The following is a 21,588-nucleotide window of genomic DNA, read 5'->3' on the forward strand; positions in this document are numbered from 1 at the left end:
TTTTGAAAGTCCAAGATTCCTGCCCCCCGTTCTGACAGTGTTGAGCATCCTATGAGATCTGAAGACCTCTCTGTTGAGTCATATAACAATGCCCTACCTCCTTGCAGCCCATGACTGTTCCAACCTTGCTGAGAGGTGGGGAACCTGTCACCTTGCCTTCCTCCCACAGTCAAGGAAAACTGACTGGGTCACACAGGGCAGCACTTGTGAAAGGGAAAGACTCCCTATTTGAGCCTGTGGTAGGAAGGACAGAGGGCAGAGTAAAGCCAGGCTCTGGGTGGAGGGTGGCAGGGCAAAGAATGGTGCAGGTTAAGATAACAAATGCCAGAATATAGTAGCAATGATCTGAATATTCTCCACTGGAGAATTGGAAAACAGAGAGGCTCCAGCAAGGTAAGAAGGTCATCCTTGCCCCAGGAACATGGCCAAAACTTACTCTCATGAGAAATGGGATAGCATGGAGAAAAACCAGATTAGAGCAGAGAAGCCATCTTTCTAAGTACAACCATCATTGGCACCAGGCAGTGTAGACCCACATTGCTTTGGGATTGGCCACTGAGGTTCTGAGTGGGAGGTCAGAAATGAATTGTCCAAGCCCCTGATGGAATCTAATGGAAGGGGAAGGCCCACCCAGGAGGAAGCAGGAAGCCAACAGCTGGACTCTCTAGCGCTCACCCTCACAGTGCCTGGTGAATATCTTCTGACCGTAGCACTTTATAGACAACCCAATAGAAGACATTGAAGATGAGGAAAGTGAAAGGGAAGACAGCCCGGGAGATGGTGTCAATCCTCTTGGCTTGGTCCACGTAGAGTTTCCGCAGGGTTTCTCCTTCCCTCAGAAGAGGGGCTGGAGGTTGGGGGGTATAAATGCCAGAACCTTCCATTGGACCTCCATCCCTTGCCTGCAAGCAGTGGCCCAGGCCATAACCACGGAAATAGAAGCGACTTTCTCGGATGATATCTTCCTCCTGAAATTTCATGGAAGAAAAGACAGAATGTGAGGTTACAGCTCTATCTTAGGATAGAGACCAGGCCACACACATGTATCTCATAGGTGATGCTATGCAGACAGGTGGCTGGGTACACAGGCCCACTGCATGCTTCTTTATGGCCACAAAACTATTCATGCAATAGATGTATGCTAAGCAGCTATACATGGTACATATGGTATATATTATGATTCCATTTGCAGATAAGCTCCGATATGCCTTTTTAAAATGCATAACATTGGGGCGCCTGGGTGGCACAGCGGTTAAGCATCTGCCTTCAGCTCAGGGCGTGATCCCGGCATTGTGGGATCGAGCCCCACATCAGGCTCCTCCACTATGAGCCTGCTTCTTCCTCTCCCACTCCCCCTGCTTGTGTTCCCTCTCTCGCTGGCTGTCTCTATCTCTGTCAAATAAATAAATAAAATCTTAAAAAAAAAATAAAATGCATAACATCATTTAGAGCCATCTAAAACCCAGTGAAGTGCCAACCCACTATGAGAAGGATATCTCAATGTTGAGTTATCTCTGACTGGTAATCAACCTAATAAACAGAACAATAAAACCTTTAGAGTGCACGGCTAAGATATTTAGACTTGGTGAACTTGACTTTAATGACTTTCAAAAGCTGCAGAATTAATTCTCCTTGTATACAATATCTTTTAAAAAAACGTTTATCTCAATTCAAAGCTGAAAATTACAGAAGTTTTAAATAACCTAGCGGGTCATCAAAATTAGGGTAAACCATGATTCCTCTATTGCAAATACATGTGCTTCTCTGCAAATCAGCAGATTTTGACAAAGGGGTCAGTACATCCAGGGTAACATTTATTACCCAATACACATTCCATTTATGTACAAGATATGCATTATGATGAACACATTCGCACTGGGGAAGTAAATTTTATATCAGCATTAAGAAATGTAGCAGACTACGCGAAGTTCATTTATCCAATAGTCAGCTGACAACCTTAAGTAGCTATAACAGCTGGAGAGCCAGGAAGTAAGGACAGACAGACAGAGACAGAGACAGAAATAGAGGGAGAGGGAGATATAGAAGTAAAGAGAGGAAAAAAGGACCAAAGTCCCTGAGTGATAAATAGAGAGAGTTTACCTATATGAGAGCCCTTCAGGCCCCCACTCAGAGCCTATTTACTCTTAGTTTATATACAACGTAGACCTGCCTAATTTTGTCTACTTCTAAAACACACATTGCCATCAGAAGTGATGGTTCGCAGCCTAGAAATTGGACATATGACAGGTAAGTATATACCAGAACCTAAAAATACTTCATTCAAAAGATGGTTATAATTTTTGAAAGTGTTGATGTTTACAGGAGTAAAACTTCAGCTATCTTAGAAACCGCCTGAAGTGAAATGCCCCCTTGTGGGATGATACCAACTACCTACTTGGTTTGCCCAGGACTGAGGGCTTTCTGAGACTTGGGATATTCAGCGCGGAAACAGAATAGTATACATGTATATTGAATATATATGCCATAGATGTACATAAAATGTGGATAAAGTAGGTTTTACACACATTGTGCAGTTAGAAGGACATCATAGGGTCTTCATAATGGGACCTTTGCAACTATGGTAACACATTGAAAAGTGACTTTGTGGGTGAGATATTGGTGTTAGTGGGTCCCAGTAGCCCTTGATTATTACATCACTAGAAGGTTGAGCCTGTTATTGGACATCAGGGGGCAGGCAAGCTCAGGCCACAGATTCACCAACAGATCCCATCTCTTTCTCTGCTTCCTGTGGGCTCATAGGACAAACCTGGGAAAGGGCATTGGTCTTGTTCACTGCCATGTCCCCAGCACAGTGCCTGGCATCTAGTAGGCACCCAGTAGATATCAGTTGAATGAATGAATGAACTGATGAGCCACATGCTTCAGAATACAGGACAGGGAATGGCTTTGTTCTCATGAAGCCAGCATCCTTTCAGGGTCTCAAACTGAAGAGTCTACTCAGAAGAGAGTCTTACTCAGTTACAAAGTGCTTGGCAGGAAAAACGATCACTCCTTGCCCCACCCCTGCACAATGGCCTGATGCCCGTCAGCCTCTAGAAAAAGTGGCACTTTTGTCATAGGAAAGAATCTAAGTCAGCCAGCCAGAGAGCTTTCCTACCCGATCTTTAGTTTTGCCAGTCTCTGTGGAGAGAGTTGTATGTGTGTAGGCCAGAAGCAATTCACTACTGTGGCTGTGCTTTGACCCTGAGTTGTAGTGGGGCTCTCTGCTCAAAATTACTTCCATAATCTGTCACTAGAGGCCTTGGCTCACCTCACCTGTTTTTTCTAGTTCATTTTCACACTTTTCCCACATAGTTTGTGTTTGACCCATTTAGAAATGAAGAACCAGAGGTAAACAAAATATCTTCCAAGTAATTGAAAAATGATGGAGTACGGGGCACCTGGGTGGCTCAGTTGGTTAAACATCTGCCTTTGGCTCACGTCATGATCCCAGGGTCCTGGGATGAGCCCCGTTGGACTCCCTGCTCAGCGGGGAGCCTGCTTCTCCCTCTCGTTTTGCCATTCCCCCTGCTTATGCTTTCTCTCTCTGTCAAATAAATAAATAAAATCTTAAAAAAAGAAAAATGAGGGAGTAAATAAAATGATTTCCTATTTTGTTTTCCATTTCAAGGTCCCTCTCACCCCCAGTTCTCTACTGCTCATTCAGATCTCCTCGGCCCCTCAGCTAGAGGATAAAAGTGTGGAATATATTTGTTTGCAAAAGACTCTGAAAGAGGAAGTTGAATCCAACTGCTGTTTCTGTTTCTATAGATTTAATTACTTTTCCTTTTCTCCAATCATAGTAAATCTAAAGGGAATTATTTGGAAATATTTCCCAGGCTGAAAAAAAGCTCTCTCACATGGGAGAAAAAATGTGATCACTAGAGTAAGCGGCCCTTTTCTCTTTTTGATTTTAACATATTGTACAATTTGCAGTTGGGGGAGCAAAGACAAGTGGCCTGAAATCCAAGGGTGGGGGTGCTGGATATGAGTATTATCTATTTAAGCCAAATTCTGAGGAGTGTGTGTGTGTTGGGGAGAGACAATGGAGACTTAAACACCACTTTGTGGCTTCCATGGCTGTTGAAATAGAATATTTTTGTTGCAGCTATTTATAGGGGAGGAGGGCTGGGGAACTAGACAGTAAAGACAGTCCAAAACCAAGTTGGGGAAGGAACGCACAGTGTGGGAGGTAAGGTGTGGAGATGGGAAAGAGTGATAGATATTCAGTGATACATATTGAAGTGAATGAAAAGAAGAGTCTGAAGAATGGGGGAGTGCTGGGGGATGGAGAGAGGCAAGCAGGGCTCTGGGACCAAACCCCTGAGAGGACTCGGCAGTATTTTGAAATCTCTTCCATTTCTCAAGTTACTCTGTTGATTCTGTCCAGCTTGAAAGAGAGCCCTCTCCAATGAGCCTGCAAAGATTGGTGGAGTGGGTAACTTGGGTGCTATGTTCAGAGCCTGGTACTAGGGCCTGCTGAGATTATAAAAAAAGAGAGACCCCTCCCTGTGAAGCATATAGACCAGCTGGGAAGACAAAGCAGAAATATATGGAAAAGAAATTAAACTACTTTAGACAGTGACGTGGAAGGAAACCACCATGCAGTGGAGATGGGTGTTTGAGGAGAGATTAGAGACGAATGTGATTAAACCTGGAGCTGGGTGAATAGCTGGCTGTCTCCTAAAATACTCCTAACTTGCTCTTGGTTAAGGGCTCCCTGAAAATCATACGGATGCTCTCCCCTTCCTTAAGAGGGCTCTTCTCAGAGCAAAGACTTGCTTTTCTAGCTGGAATAGCAGGGCCCAGAGAGAGGTTCTTGAAATAGATGAACTCTGCATCAGCTTTTACAGCTGGCTCAGTGATCTCCAGGATTCCTGCTCCAGTTCCACTGGGATGGAAGAGGCTTTAAGAAACTCAAAAAAGGACATGGGCTAATGGCACAGGTTTTGATTTTCAGGTTTTATTTATATTAATAATAAGCCCAGCCCACTTTTTGGCAAGACCCAGGAGCCTAAGCAGAGCCCAGGCCGCTGTTTTAACTTTGTAATAATTGAGCACTGATTATGACAGACTCCATTATGACATCAGGGTCAACTTATTTATATATGACCAGGAGGGGATGAGCTATAGGCAGTTGGGGGTTGGAGAGGTGCAGAGAGGGGGTGGGACTAGTGTCAATCTGGAGTAGCTCTACAGTAACCGCAGCAAGCTGCTGCTGCTGGAACACCCGCACAGGCAATTTAGCTGGCAAAGGGACACTGGAGACTGGTTGGCAGCCTGCTCTTCTTTTTCAAGGTAGGCATTGAGAAGGCATCAAGATCAAAACTTCTATCATAAAGATAAGATTTGGGTACCTGCAGGCAGGTTTAACACAGCTAAAGAGGCGATGGAGAGTTATCTTAGAAAAAGGAGCATTTTCTTTTCTTTCCCTTCTGTCAAGTCTGTATAATATAAAAAAGGCTTTACAAGGCTCTTGAAGGAGTCCTCCTCAAGGAGATGCAGTTGTGGATCAATCCACTAGAGGGCGTGTTTCGCAGAGCCTGACCAAAGTCCGGGCAAGGATTGATAGATTCCGACAAACCAATAGATGAGACAGGAGCCCTGCTCTCAGCCGAAAAGGATCTTAGCCAGGGACATGAGTTCCCAGAGGTAGTTTTAAAGATATTTTTAGCGTGGACATATGGTCGGGGCACCCCAGGAGCAGCTCAGGTGGGAGGTGGGTGTTAGGAAGAGAGAAAAGTCTTAGTGCTAGAGTGGCGCCAACAGGCTGGAACCAGCGGGGTCAGATCATCGTTTTCTCTACCCCCACCCCAGAGGTCATAGTGCATCTCCTCTGGCTTGAGAGCCTCCACGTTGGGCAGAAAACAAGGAGTCAGAGCTCAAGGTAGACCAGAACTGTGTCTGATGATTAAGGGGCCAGTATGTAGCTCAGCAAAGTCTCTTGACTTTGCTCATAATTGGACATTGGCTCCTCGGAGACTGGCCCAGGCACCTCTGTTGTCATGACAACGTGCCTAGCACCCTTTGGGTAATGGGGAGGGGCGAACTGCCTGTTGTTAAGGGCATCGAGCTCTCTATTTCCCCAGGTGATCATTCTACTGTAGAAGAAATGGGGTTAACAAACAAGAGTGAGGGAGAACAACAACTCACACCCAACAACTCTGATACACCCAACAACTCTGATACACCCAACAACTCTGATGCGCCCAATGAAGATCAAGGCCAAGAAATCCAACAGCCAGAAGAGGCAAGTAGTGGTTTTTCAATTCCAGCTTAGCTATAGGGACCCTTTTATAATGCTCCCCTAGATAGGCCCCCATGCTTGACTCTTGAATTCTTAACTACCAATCAATGTATGGGAATCTGGGGTATCTTCCTCCTGGGTAAGGGGAGAGCCAGGAGCAACCATTACTAATTCTCAAAATAATCTCATATTGACTAACTTGATAAGGTTCTAATATGAGCTAACCTTTCTTTCAGTGCTTACTATGTGTCAGGCACTGTGCCCATGCTCTCTCTTTTTAAAAGTTTATTTATTTATTTATTTATTTATTTATTTATTTATTTATTTTTAAGCAATCTCGACACCCAACATGGGGCTCAAACTCATGACCCCGAGATCAAGAGTTGCATACTCTTCTGCCTGAGCCAGCCCAGGCCCCTGTGTGTCCATGCTCTTAATCACTTTACTAGACTGCCCTACAGGGATTAATGTCTCATTGGACAGATAAAGAAATGGAATCAAAGAGGTTAAAGTACTTAATCTGTGACCAGCCCAGGACTAGAATCCAGGTTCCTGATTGCCTTTTTAGTCCATGTAGCCCTATGTGGAGTCTTAGTTTGTGGGAGGAGTAGTAGGGAGGAAAGGATCCAAAGAAGAAAGGAAGTGGGCCCCTCCCTAGTTATATTTACCATGCGTTGGCGCCTCTGCCTTCTTCGAAGTCGTATGAATTCCTTATGCTGACGAGAGACAAAATTGACAGCAGCGTACTCCAGTAGTGCAGCGAACACGAAGAGCAGACACACAGCCATCCAGATGTCGATTGCCTTCACGTAGGACACCTGCAACACCCACCAACAGAGCAATCAACCTTCTTGGAGTCCTTCCGTGGCCTATCCAGTGGTTCGCCAGCCCATACCAACTGCCTGCTATTCTTCAGTTTTATCCTGAATTTATTCTGGTGTTCAAAGAAGCTCTCCACTGTATGTCCCATTGCCTGAAGGCCCATGTTAAAGAGATCGGGCTACCCATCATACTCCACCTCTCCGCACTCTCCACCCTCCACTTGCATCTGCCTTTCCTCCCTATACTTCTTTTCCTTTCTTTCTTTATTCTTTTCGTACTTCTGTTCCTGCTTCTGCTTCTTATTATTCTTTTCATTCTTTTTTTCTTCTGATTCTCTTCTTTCAATAAACAGCAACGAACATGAACACTGCATTTGTTTGTCTTCTGTTATCTCCTAGGGTCCTCACAGCTCTGATGGAAATTGGGCAGGGTTTGTTATTCCCATGTGAAACATGTGAGGACACTTGAAGCCTAAAGAGGAAAATTCTTAGCCAAGATTACCCAGTGAGGATGTGGCACTAGGATTTGGGGGTTCTGGGCTTTCAATTTAGTGGCACTGCCATTCACCTAGGCTGCAGTCTCAATATCAGACTAGAAATTCCTTCCTTTCCCTCCTCCATTCCCATTGTTGTCTTGACTGTGGTTTTTCCTGCTGATCTTTATGAGAGGCCCTGCTGAAGAATTGATCTCAGTGGCCCACGGGAGTGCCACCCAACCCCCAGCTATGGACACTTCTCTAATTTTAAGGCACTGTGGGCATCTACCTATCTGGTTCTTAGGGCTCTCCTCCCACTACTTGCCTTGGAAGCCTTTAAGTGCTTTTCTCTCCCATTTCCCTCATGAAGATTGAACACTTACCTCTCCTAGAATGGGGTTTCGGCTGGATGGGGCTGGCAGGGGTACAGAACTTAGGTTTATTGCTCTTTCACCTCTTCAGCCAGATGGACTCCCTACATAGTTTTAAGCTGCTGAGCCCACCTCATAGGGCTCCCCAGTAGAAGTAGGTTTTATGACAGACATCCTCTTTCACCAGACAACCCTTCCACCTTAGTGGTTCTTAACCTGCGATGCCCCCCTACCCCACTTCCTCACCTGAGTGGTATTTGGCAATGTTTAGAAACATTTTTGCTTGCACAATTTTGGGAAGGGTTACTACTGGCATCTAGTGGGTGGAGGGCAGGGATGCTGCTAAACATCCTACAATACACAGGACTCCCCCCTGACACACACACAGACACACACACACACCCCAATTATAAGGTCTAAAATGGCAATAGTGCTAAGGTTGAGAAACCTGCTTTATCTCTTTAAAGGCAATTCCATTAAGGTGGTAGTGGTGGGTTACTAGGCACCCCTGATTAAATATCCCTTGGTGTTTCCAGTTTGCCACCTATTAAGAGGGCAACCTATTTCATTCACCATCTCCCAGTCTCACTGTGTCCCCAGGGATATCGAGTAAGTGCTAAGAAAATCCATAATGAGGTAATGACAAAGGAGGTCCACAAAGGGCTTTGGATCATCAAAAGGACACCTTAAGAAGCAGAAATAAAATCTTATTAATAATGAGTGTGTCAATAATGGAGTTGTATGGAGAGTGAAACTGCTGCACCATTCAGAAGCCCCTGAATTCGTCCCATCTCTTTCCTTAGGGCTCCCACTAAATCTAATGTTGTACAAACTCAAGGGAGCAGAAGCTCCCTGACTTACTCAGCCCCTTGCTTTGTGGGCTGGCCAACGAGTCTATTTAGTTTGGGGTAAATGCCTACATATTTTGCTTATTGGCCAACAAGGCCAAAAAAGGTCATCAAAATCTGATGAGAAGGCACCAAATACTGCAAACAAACAGCCCTCCAACAAAGTCCATTTTTTTCCAAATGAGGAAACTGAGTGATTCCTAGGATCAGATAGATTGCGCTTGCTCACAGGAGGGGACTGGAAAAGGAAGTTCTCTTGGCAAGAATAAGGCACTAATTGCAACCTCCCTGGGTTAGAGAAGAATCTCCTTCTTGCGTGGCAGTTGCAATAAACTAGGGCACATTTCTAAGATCTGAACTACTTTTCTGCCTCTAGTCTTCCTACAAGGCTACTACCACAACACGGCCATCACAGCCCCACCTGGCCCTTTGGTCCTTGCCTAAGCCCCATCTGTCTTTCAGAACCTCTTCAACACCCCTGTCCATTTAGGAAACACATTTATAGGAAATACTTTCTGACAACTTCCCCTGAGACACCTGAGCCTAATCTGAGCTTTGTCATTGTTTATCACGAGAGGCCTTTGGGTTACCTCAAAAGTTTTCTGGCAACTCAAAAATAATTGGGAACATCACTGGCTGCTTTAGCCCTAGGTCCACCTAACAATTATAACAATAACGAACATTTATTGAGTGGTTATTAGGTGCCAAACACTGTTGTCTGTGTTAATACATTATCTTATTTATTTCTTGCAATAACCCTATGGAAGAGATAATATTCTTATTCCCATGTCACAGGTAAAAAGGCTGAGAGGTCAAGGAATTTACCTAAGATCGCCATCGGTAAATGATGAGGCTGGGACTTAAACCAAAATCTGCCTGCCTCCAATCTCCTACTCTTAACCACTACACCACCCCTATGGCAAATTTGTAAATTTACCATGGATGCCCAGATTACCCACTGTTTAAGTCTCTTGTAAATATCTTCTTAGGAATAAGCACTGAGAGATAGGAGATCACAGGGCCTGGTTCCCATCAAATCAAAATGAGAGGGCATATGGTCACAGTAAGATCCACAGGGAACTATGTTGCTTTTGCTTCCCATTATTTCTCCATGGCCTAGAACGGTGCCTGGTACATAGTACATGCTCAATAAATATTTATTGAATGGATGAATCAGCTTACTCCCTAATTACTCAGAGTCTTGCTGACTGTAAGGACATTGAGGTGACCTCTAAATTCCCTACATGAAGACACAAGGCAGGGAGAAGCTGGGCCCAGTCTCATAGGCACAAATCTTCTGTGTAATTAAAGCATCACCAGGCCATGGACGTTCAGAGCCCACGGACTTTAATTGACATTTGTTACCTCAAAATTTCCTCACCCCAAAAGAATGGACATTGTCTCTAGATGTCTTTGTAATAGTTCCCAGCTTCTGACATAGTAAGAGATGGAGGTTGGTTTAAAATCCTTATATATATAATTTTTTTTTGTTTCTTATGGGGCATGACCTTGAAAAGTTCGTTCTATCTCTCTGGGCTGTATTCACCTCATCTGTACCAGGAGGGAGTGGGACTTTCTACTTGCTAAGGGTTTTTTGATTTTGGACATGCTAGTATTTCCTGATGAAAGTCAGAGTAAGTCAGGCACTGTCTCTACTCATCCCCTAGCCAGACTACACCCACAACCCCAGCTTCCACATCTTTAGCAGTATCATTAGCAGTATGTTGTAGGGGAAGAGAAAACTCTGGCCACCTGTTCTTGCTCAATGGCTCTCATCTTCCTTAAATCTAAGGCAAATAGTGAGCAGAAGAGAACAGGGGATGAAGAGGAACTGGGGAGCTCTATGGCAAACAAGTTCCCTTGCTTCTCTCTTCACCTTAGGCAAAGAGGCCCGGGAGCCAGAGCTCTGAGTTGTCATGGTGAGTACAGTGGTGATGCCTAGGCCCACACGGGCAGGGGCGGCATCCATGTTGATCCAGAAGGAGACCCAGGACAGGATGACGATGAGTAGGCTGGGGATGTACATCTGAATCAGATAGTAGCCCATCTGCCGCTCCAGGTGAAACTTTACCTCGATGCAGGTGAATTTCCCTGCAAGGAAAGAGGTGAGGTATCAGGCCTCAGGTCCCCAGCCTGGAGCTGAGCCTGAGGGGCAGGACTAAGGCATCCCTATCTCTATGGGCTGGCCTCTGGGCACCTCAACTGGGCAAATAAATGAGCCTTTCAAAATGGCTCCAGGGAGCACCAGAGGTATGTTCTGAGGAAGTTCTCAGAGCAGCCATCAAAGACTTGACCTCTTACTCTAAGCGGTAGTTTCCAGCAGAGGGCCTTCCACTTGACCACACAGCAACACGATTAAGAATAGAAGGGCTCCAGAGCCAGACCACCTGGGTTTGAATCCCAAACCTTCCACTCATTAGCTGTGTGACCTCAGGCAAAACACCCAAGCTATTTGAGCTTCAGTTTCCTTGTCTGTAAAACAGAGTAACAATATCAACTCCAGCATTGTAGGAATTAAATTAAATAATGTATCTGGGGTGTTGAGCTATAGGTAGTTGGTAGTATCATCATTATTAATAAAGCAATGAGTTTAGACTCCGCCCAAATCTCAGCAGCCTTGCTTGAGCTTGCTGGTACCCCAGAAGCTCTCTAACAACAATGATTCACTGAAATAAACACTGCCTGCGTCTCAAGCAAGTGATAAGAGCTAGATAGGAAATATCTGGAAACAGTGTCCAACAGAGACCAGCTCTGGACAGTGGATAGCAGGGGCCCAGAGAACATGAGGCAGCAGCATTCTATCCCACCAACAAAAAGTGCATTGGTCCAAAGCACATGTACCAGTGCTCTGCCTACTCTGTCAGCCATCTTCATTTTGCCCAGCTTCCCATGCCCTCAGGGTAAGAAAACTTAGCTCAGAGCTTCTCCCTGTGGCAGAGGTTTAGGATAACCAAAGCAAAAAGCAGAGGATGTGTATATTGCTATTTTATTCTGGACTAGGCTTATTCTTATCAGACCTGATTCCTCAAGGCTAGTAATTTCGTCAATGATTGATTATGGCTTTGACATACTGTGTGATGCTGTGATCTCCTACTGTTCCCTGAGTCCACCTCACCCCAGGCTTCTTGTTATGACATAGCTTTGCTAGGTATCCATAGTTTCCTTCCTTCCTTCCTCCCTTCATTTTATCTATCTATCTATCATTTATCTATCTATCTATCTATCTATCTATCTATCTATCTATCTATCATCTATCTACCTACCTATTTTTTGGTAGTGGTGGTTTTATTTTTAATTACAGAATTAACACTTGTTTACTACAGGAAAAAAAGTGAGAAGTAGAGAAAAATAATAATAGTTATAAGCTCAATAATATTTATAAGCTCACATTTATCAAGCCCCTACTAAGTGCCCTGACTTTATATAGTTTATTTCATTTAAATTCCATAGCAACTATTTGGGGCAGGTTAAATTATTCTTTCCCATTTTACATATAAGGATACTGAGACTCAAAGAGATTAAGTTATGTTTCTCAAGGGCACCCAACTAGTAGATAGTGGAGCCATAATTCAAACTCAGCTCTGACTGCAAAGTTCTTGGTTTTATCTATTGTATCACTTTACTTTAGAAACATTTAGTGTTATTTCCTCCCAGGATTTTTAAACACATGATTTCGGTTTGTTTCTTTTACCACAATATAATGATTCTGTGTATACAACTTTGAATCTTAGCCTTTTCCACTTGTACTTTCCATGTTGACATAAGCAATTTGCAGGCATCCTTTTTAACATCTGGGTAATATTCCACCAAACAGATGCACTGTGTAATTTATTTAACCTCTGTCTTATTGGTGGGTATTTAGAAGACTGCCAAGATTTTGTTAGTATAAGCACTGACCCAGCGATATTTTGGAATATTTCCTTATAATAAATTCCAAGGAGTGGGATTCCTGGATCAACACGTAGGGGAAAAAATTTGGCTTTTACATTTTCTCAAAGTATGCCCCTGGACCATCCGCAACAGAAGCCTCAGGATGCTTGTTCAAATGCAGATTTCAGGGCATCATTCCAAGTGCACATAATCAGAATCTCTGAGAGGCAGAGCCCAGGAATCAACATTTTAACAGGCTCCCCAGGGAAATATAATGCACACCAGAGTTTGAAAACCACTGACCTATATACAAATTGCCAGTTTTCTCCCCAATAAATGTTCTACCAATTTCTACTCCCACCAGCATTTTCTAAATTCAATGGCCTGTTCCTCTCCCTATTTTGCACACCCTACATACACAAACACACATATTCATGGGGTGGCACCCAAAGCATGTCGGCACACCATAGGAGGTATCCAGGATCTCCCCTCTTTAGCCTCTGGCCTCTATTTCAGGGTCATAGCACTTTGTATCCAAATTGCCAGGGGAACTGAGGAACAAGTAGCTCTTAGGGAAGCTGCAGGGAGCAGATGCTCAGGCTGGAAAAACAACCTTTCTCCACTTCCTGGCCCACATTTCACACCTGGGAAAACAAGCCAGTTCAAGAGTTGGGCAGTGGTGGCTGTGGTATGAGGTGTGGATGGTTAAGCCTGCCAGTGTTCTAAAGTATATTGCTTCCTGGTTCAGCGCAGCCATTGGCTACTCCCAGATGTAGATTCCCCACCTTCCACACAAAGTTGGCCCCAGGACAGGTGGGGCACTCCTGCCACTCACTGGCACAGGCCCATCTCCTCTGCAGCATGTGACAGGGATAAAAATATGGGCTTTGGAGTTAGATCTGGAATTGAATTCTAAATCAACCATTTTCTAGGTATGTGACCTAGACAACCGATTTAAAATGGGGCTGATAATTCCTACCATAATGAGATAAGGCATATGAAGCACTTAGCACATCTGGTACAGATTGGACTTTCAATAGAAGCTGGCTGCCTTGCCCCCTTCCCTCCCATCTGGAGACCCTTCTGTGGCTCACAGTCAGTAAAGATCCTGGTTTTTACCTGTGTTGTAGTGCTTGGTACAGTAGCCTAGATCCTTCTCATCTCGCAAGATAAACTGGGGCAGAGTCAGCCCCTCAGCCACTTGGACAGCAGGAGCATCTTCCAGCCACTCAAACACGAGGTCATTCATGGTGTAGCCAACTAAAAGTGACAGAGATGGCAGAAGGCTGCAGAGTGTGGTGCTGGGTGGGGGTAGGGAAAGAGTTAGAACTAGCAGGAAAGAACAGATGAGGAGGTAAGGCCTGGGTTTCAGGAGCTTCATGTTCATCTTGGAAAGAGAAACCTTTCTGAGGAGGGTACTTGGTCAATTGTCTTATGGGCCCATCCTCACTACGTAAAAAAAAAAAAAAAAAAAAAAAAAAGATTCCAGACTCGTCTTCTACCTAGTTCTCAAGCTTTAGAAAGGCACAGAGAGGAATTATTCTGGCAGCCTTAGAAAGCAGGTCAGAAGGGTTGGAATGATGTCAAGGAACCCAGCTGGGAACCTCCTGCCATATCTCAAACCCAGGGGAGTAAGCATGTGTACTGGCCACATGTCTCGAGCTGAGCCAGCCTCAGAGCTAGGGCTTCTGCCACTTCACCCCAGGGAGGAAAGAGCTATTTATACCCTGCTAGTCATGCATCAGACAATGTATACACCACAGACTCCTAGCCAGGGCCCTGAACTGGGGCAGATTGAGAGTTAACATCTGAACATGTCAATTTTCCACAGATAGCAGGCAGTTTGTGAAAGCTCCTGACATATATATGACCATATTCATACATGGCAAGTAGAAATGGGAGAAGAAACACTGAGGCTTGCAGATGTCCAACATAAGGCCTTGCTTCAAAGTAGCTATGTGACTTTGGGCAAGTCATTTCCTCTTCTATAAAATGCTCCACCTACTCTTCAGTGTTGTTGTGAGGGGGCAATAAGAATCTGGATGTGAAAGTGTTTTATGAACTCTAAAGAGCTGACCACATAGGACACATTCTATCCATCACTGTTATTATATGACGGAAACAGCTTGACAAACATTCTCTAAGGATTAACTTGGTGTGTATTGATCTCACAGTCTCACCTTGCCTAACAGATGGCAAAGGAGTGCACATAGGTGATGGTCCAGCCTTGTTGTCCTTTGACTTTTCTGCAATTGGGGCAGCCCCATAAGCTGGCACCCCTGTCACAGAGTAGCCCTTGGCTGACCTTGCCACCCTAGGCCCTGTCCTATACTTAGAACTGTCTTCTTCCACTTCTCTACAAAAGTTATCTGTGTTCATGCGGAATCAGGGTTCAAGAGTACTCCTCTGCCAACTCTGGCATTTTTATAAGTATCTTGAATGTCTTAACTCAGGGGGAGTAAAGGTAGAATTACCTCAGGCACTGTGAGAGACAATATCTTTGGGCAGGGGAGGTGTCCTTCAAATGCCCCCCATAACTGACACAAGCACATTTGCATGTCAAGCTGGCGCCTTCCCATTCCCCAGCCCTGTGGAATAGCCAAACCAGTAAATAGTGTGAGGATGGAAAAACACACTGGGTTGGGTACTAGTTAGTCCTCCTAGTCTCATCTGAGCCAACACCTGACTGTGTGTGCTTGGGTAAGTCCCCACTCTGGGTTGCCGTTTTCTCATTTGGAACATCATGGGATGGGGTTAACTACCTGGTATTCCAGGCCTTGCTCTGTGATTCTCTAGAGACACTTACAGCTCTCCAGCTGCATGGTGCATGTCTGGATGTCCATGGGGAAGTTCTTGAGGTCCATTGGGCAGGACAAAATGAGGGTGAGCCTGGCAGGGACAGTAAAAAAGAAGTGACATCAACTTACTGGGACCTGGCACAGCACAGGGGACCCTCTTCCCACCCCTCAGGCTCTATCTGGCTTCTTCCCCTTGACCCAAATTCTCCTGGCTGTCCACCAGGTGCACCTGATGCTGTAGAGCACATTCCCATTCTTGAAGATGCGCAGTAACTTGTTGTCTGTGGTCACCTCATGGAAGTTGGCCCCTTTCTCATTGGCAAAGAACAGGTCTGGCTTCCAGATAGAATCCAGCATAGAGGGATCGAGGTCCAAAGAGTCATCAGGGTATTCTCTGTAGGCTAGGCGCGGGTCATTCCATTGTTGCCGCAAGAAGACGTTCACCCGGTAGTCCTGAGAGGGTGCACAGATGGGCCCATCAGAGGCAATGTTATTCCAGGGGCCCAGCAAGCCTACATGGGCAGGAGGGCCATGAGGAGGAAATGCTGGGAGCACATCTCTGGGGCAGTGGGCATTTTCCATTGGAGAAGGAGCCTGCTTTGGGCTGATATGATAAAGATGGGAAGGGAAAAAACATTTATTAACCACTTACTATGAGCTGGGGTCTCTCTGCTAAGTGCTTTCTTTATATGCATCATCTCATTTAAATCTCACGCCAACACTGTGAAGAGGGTACTGTTATGATCCCCATTTGACAGATGAGGAAACAGAAACAAGGACATATTTAAACAACCTGTCACATAGCTATTAGATGGTAGAGTCAGGATTTGAACACAGGTTTGTCTGATTCCAAAGTCTGTGCTCTGTACCAAGTTGCCTCCCATGCTTGACCATCTGTTCCTTAGGCTAGTCTGCCTTTGGCCACTGAAACCCCAGGCTGGGGAAAGATATCTCCCAGTGACCAACTTCAGACATCCCATGGCTTTAGCCATGACCACAAAACAGGGAGAGGACAGCAGAAAGAGGAAAGGCTTGATATCTGGTGGGCTTCTCTCATTCACACTTGGATGGAAGCAGGGAACAGGAAGACTCCTTACCATAGTAGTCTCGGTGACAGAGCCAAAACTGTTGATGAAGATGTTGCAGGTCACGTTCACAGGTGGGCCTAGGGGTGGCAAAACACAGCCATATCGTCAGGGCATTCCAGGGGGCCGGGAGTAGTTTCCAGGACTCCCTCCCCAAGCTTGAGGCCAGGGCACTGCTAGAAGGTAGTGCCAACTACATAGACCCATAACAATAGGGAGGCGAAGCTCCTTCTGAACTGTATGGGTTAGCCCTCTACCTCCAGCCTCCCGTCCTTGGGCTAGGCAAGAGGGGCTGGCATGGCAGTGTGTTCCCAAAAGGAGTAGGGAAGATAGGGTTTTTGTAGGATGAATGCTTCTTACCTTTAAAATTGGGCCGAATTCTAGCATCATATCCAGATGTTCGCCCCATAAGCTTGTCCAGGAAATCAGAGGGAGACATGGGCTGGGGTTCCTTGGTCCCAGATTTGACTTCCTCTTTTGCCAAGGCCACCCTGGACAGGAGAGATAAAAAAGTCTGAAGCCAGTTGTATTCTACATATATCACAGACCCTCTTCTTTGCTGTCCCCACATACCTGTGGCTGGTCTCTCCATCAGGCAGGAAGATAGGAGAAGATGGGTCTCTGGGTACCCATTTGCAAAACGGGGAGAACAGAAACAGCCATAAGCCAATACTGCAGCTCAGTAGTTAGACCTAAAGATGTGCTTTCACATATATGAGATCTTTTTACTCTCACAAGTCTCAGTGTGATGGGGGAAAGAGAGACGAGAAAAGTGACTTGTGGGATTGTAAATTGGAACACCCACTCTAGAAAATAGAATGGAGTTTCTTCGAAAAAGCAAAACTAGAACTACCATATAATCCAGCAATTCCACTTCTGGGAATATATCCAAGGAAAATTAAAACACTAATTCGAAAAGATGCTTATTGCAGCATTATTCACAATAGCCGAGATAAGGAAACAATTTAAGTGTCCTCTGATGGATAAATGGATAAAGAAAATGTGAGATGCAGATATAGATACACATACATACACACAATGGAATACTATTCAGCCATGATAGAAGCAAATCCTGCCATTTGCAACAACATGGATCTTGAGGGCATTATGCTACATGAAGTAAGCCAAAGATAAACAAATACCCTGTGATCTCATTTATATGTGGAATCTAATAAACAAACAAACCAAAAGAGGAGTGACCCACCCAAAGTCTCAAGGCTGGTGAGGGACAGGATCAGGGCTCAAACCCAAGGGGCTGAGGCCTCATCCACTGTTCTCTTTCTGAAGGTGCTTCAAAAGCACTCAAAGAAGAATGACAACTCCCCTAATGTGGCTGTTGCAATGTTTTGGCTTAACCAAGCATGGGAAGGACTCAAGGACAATCTGCATCTCTGAGAGTTGGTTTCAGTTGCTTGGCCTTCATGCTGAACCACTCAGGAGCTGGGGACCCAGCTTCTAGAGAAGGAGGCTTGGCTTCTGGTGTTTGCACCAGCAGGAAACTGTGTTTTGAGCTGGACCTCAGTTCATGGTTGGAGCAGCAGCTCGCTTGTAAACTCGCTTTGGCAACAAAATAGGTGAGGATGCAGGGCTCTAGGAGCATGCGAAGGACTCCCAAGTAGGATGGCTATGCTGAGAAGCTCAACTTCCATCTTTTTTTTAAGATTTTATTTATTTATTTGACAGAGAGAGAGAGAGAGAGAGAGAGAGAGAGAGACAGCCAGTGAGAGAGGGAACACAAGCAGGGGGAGTGGGAGAGGAAGAAGCAGGCTCCCAGTGAAGGAGCCTGATGTGGGGCTCGATCCCAGGACTCTGGGATCATGCCCTGAGCCGAAGGCAGATGCTTAATGACTGAGCCACCCAGGCACCCCACTCTCTCTTAAATATTTCTATAATACTTCCACATTTTCTCCATTTTATTATTCTCTAATAACAAGTTTGTCTCCCCCACCAGAATACAAGCCCTCTGATGCTGGGGCTATGTTTCTTTTTCACTGTGTTGCCCATATATTTAATACAATGCCTGGCATATTGTGGTAGGACATCAGTCCTCCCAGATAAGGGTTATTATCCCTCTTATATAGATGAGAAGACTGAGGATCAGCAAGTAAAGTGGCTTATTTGTGATCATACGGCTAGTAAATGTAAAGCCAAGATTCTAACCCAGAGCTATTGACTTCAAAACTAAGTCCATCTACCACAATGCCGTGACACAAGCAGCCCGGGTAGGCTGCCAAGGAACCAGAGTGAGGGGAAGGTCAGTGAAAGCCACATCCTGATCTCCTAGAATCCTGCCTTCTTGAATCCTCTGAACAGGAGGAAGCCCTTACCCTGGGAACAGAGGCCACAGTGGCCCCAAGCAGGGGCTGCCAGAGCAGGTGGCTTAAGCAGGCTCTGAAAATCCAAGGAGGCTGGCAGTGGTGCTAGTACAGCAGAAGTCTGTGGCTTCACCACAGGGTGTCCTTGCTGGCCAGGTGCTGCTCCTGGCTGCCTGCCACCTGCCTCCTGGGAGGCCACATGGCTCTGTACGTGGAGCAGTCAGACCCTTGCCACCATCTTCAACTCCACTCTCAGGTCACCTTTCACAGTAGTCCCGGTCCCAGGACCCTGTGACAGGTTGTGCGATCAGTGGTCTTGGGCCCCAACTCCTGTCATAGACCTTCTTTTCTGGTGCTGCCTTGTCTATGGGCCAGAGAGCAGAGTCCCTGAGCACAGCCACTTTTTCCTCCCTTTCGTTCCTGAAAAGTCTCAAATACTGGCAAGACCCAGGAAGTTCTGGAGCTGAAAAATCTGGCTCACGCAAAGCCCTGGGGTATGGTAGGGGAGAACTCTGATTCTGCTACTGGGTGCCTGAGTGACCTTGGATAGCTCACTCTCCATCTGTAGGACTCAGTCTCCATATGTACCATGAAGGACTTGGACTCAAGACTTCCTAAGGTCCTGCCTTTCTCTAGTTGCTCAAGTGGGAATGCTGCCACCAAAGCTTGGGCCTTGAGAGAGTCTCCCTTCCAGTGAGCCCTTCCAGTGGCCAGTGAGCCCCCTCTACGTTCCCCCTTCTGCCTGCATCCTCCTACCTACCAACTCCTGCTGAGCTGCCCGTCTACTTCGGGCTACTTTTCACTCTTAGGAATTTTGCCGCCCACACGTATTGCATCCCTGCCTTCCTGCCAGCAACGTGTCTGCCAGCAGTGAGGTAGGAGGTGCCTCAGAGACAAGCAGTCCTGGTGTGCTCCTTGAATTAAGAGGAGGAGGAGGTACATTGCAGTGGTACCCGGCCCCTCCACCTTGGGAAGCCCTTTTCTTACAACCAGGTCAGCCCAAGCCACAGTCATCTTTCCTCCTCAACTCACCTTGTCCACCTCGACTGACCCCTGGTCTCATGAGAAAGTGGGAATGAGGAGGGAGACATTTACAGCTATCCCAAAGCATGTCTTGTCCTCAAAACCCCAGGAAATGACTGCCACTGAGTGCCCCCTCAGGACAGGAAGCAGCCGTGTGTGCACAGGCAGGGTGAGAGCAGAGGGCCAAGGTTTGCTCAGCCCAGCTTCGTTCGGACATGGTTTAGGGCAAACCCCTGTGACCTGAAGCCTCTTTGGTGGGCAATTGACAGATGCTGGTGTCATTTTTAGGAATTTGAGCAGTGTGTGGCCACCCTAGTAGGAAGACAGGAAAGGATGGCAGGACAGATGGCCTCCGTTCTGGGGCTCGGCTACCTCTCCCCTCCCCAGGCCCGGGAAGCTCTCACCCATGCAGAAGGCTTCCCACTGGCTCTGGGGCTTTGGCAGTCCTCATGAAAGGCTCCTGGGTCCTGGTTAGGAGAGGGTGTGTCCTTTCCTGGAGCCGTCTGGACTGTGGGCTTTTTGTAAACTTAGAGGAAACTGTACCAGCAGCCCCTGCTGCCCCGGCCAGCTGGTGTTTGCATGCACCTCCTTCTCATCCCGACTCAGCTCACCTGAGGAGGACGTGCCCTGGCAGGGTCCAGAGAAGAAGGAAGGAGAGGGTGACAGGAACGAGAGTTGTCATTCCGCAGGGACCCCGGAGACCTTTCTCAGCCTGGCTGCCAAGGTGAGAGGGATATCCCAGCAGGGGGAACGCTGCAGAAAGTACAGAGCCTTCCTCCAACTTGGTCTGCTCACAAGGAGCCGGTGGGGCCGGCTAGGAGTTGTGCGCTCTCTCTCTTCTGCTCTCTTCTCCTCTGCCCTGCCGTTACCAATCAGGGGCCAGAACTATTCCCCTGGAAATGATCCTGACACAGATGACCCTTCTGGTCCCTGCTCTGGCTCGCCTGGGGTTCCGGAGGGCTTCAGCCTGCCTGCCAGGGAGCTGAAGGAGATTCTCTTTGGGCAGCAATCACTCTCCAAACCCTGGAGAGTCTTGGAGGGGAGAGAGGAGGGAGACCGGTAGGAAGATGTTTCCCTCCCTCCCACCTCCCCCTGGATGCGCCCTCCGAAAGCAGCAATTTAAAGGCACAGTCCCTGGCAGCTGGAGTGGGGTTCCGAGCGGGTCGTGTGCAGGGGAGGAGCTGGGGCTGCCGCTGCCGCTGGGAGAGGGCTGGAGGTGCTCTGTCCAGCTTCTAACTCTCCGGCTGGATGAGCGCTTGCAGGCTGCACTGCTCTCAGCTCCCCAGCAGCATCCCTTTTAGCCTGGAGCTAAGCTGGGGCCACGCTCTAACGTCCTGATGATTTTTATAAGGGGGAAAAAGACCTGAGACGGTTTAGGCAGAGCCACTGGGTTTTCTCAAGCTGACTGCTTCAGGTTTGAGAGGAGGCTGAGAGGGAGGCCGAGGGCAAGGGTGGCTTTTCCTCAACCCTCTGGATGGAGGCACAGGGCATGGATGATACAGAAAGCTTTGGAATCTTCTTCATATGGGGTCTGCCTGCCTGTCGGTCTGTTTGTCTGCCTGCCCCATTTCCTTCATCCTTGTAGTTGCACATCCTTTTCCCTGGCTGCCTTCCTCCTTCAGGTGTCTCTGGTGAGCTTGGCCAGCCCTCCGTAGTTCTTGGAAACCCCCTTTCCCTGACACCCTTCCTCCAGCCCTGGCAGGGCCAGACCAGGCCTGGCACACAGCAAGCTTT

At 46.6% G+C, this 21,588-nt stretch overlaps 1 protein-coding gene across 1 annotated transcript; it reads right to left on the bottom strand.

The window, feature by feature from the left end:
• Positions 1 to 677: 677 nt before the first annotated feature.
• On the bottom strand, positions 678 to 20,536 carry LOC113248093 (glycine receptor subunit alpha-4). The gene is made up of 9 exons (XM_026489486.2): positions 20,466 to 20,536; positions 16,877 to 17,007; positions 16,529 to 16,596; positions 15,661 to 15,884; positions 15,440 to 15,522; positions 13,753 to 13,893; positions 10,640 to 10,854; positions 6,916 to 7,065; positions 678 to 968 (listed from the first exon to the last, which is right to left on the bottom strand). The coding sequence occupies exons 1-9, from the start codon at positions 20,534 to 20,536 to the stop codon at positions 678 to 680; spliced, it is 1,374 nt and encodes a 457-aa protein (XP_026345271.1).
• Between the last annotated feature and the right edge of the window lie 1,052 nt (positions 20,537 to 21,588).

The sequence above is a fragment of the Ursus arctos genome, chromosome X, assembly GCF_023065955.2.
Source record: "Ursus arctos isolate Adak ecotype North America chromosome X, UrsArc2.0, whole genome shotgun sequence".
Classification (NCBI taxonomy): domain Eukaryota; kingdom Metazoa; phylum Chordata; class Mammalia; order Carnivora; family Ursidae; genus Ursus; species Ursus arctos.

Coding starts and splice junctions, on each gene's coding strand:
- LOC113248093 (XM_026489486.2), bottom strand. CDS start 20,536: ATGACAACTCTCGTTCCTGTCACCCTCTCCTTCCTTCTTCTCTGGACC. Junction 17,008..20,465: donor CCAGGGCACGTCCTCCTCAG/GTGAGCTGAGTC, acceptor TCTCCTGTCCAG/GGTGGCCTTGGCAAAAGAGG. Junction 969..6,915: donor GGCAGAGGCGCCAACGCATG/GTAAATATAACT, acceptor ATGAAATTTCAG/GAGGAAGATATCATCCGAGA.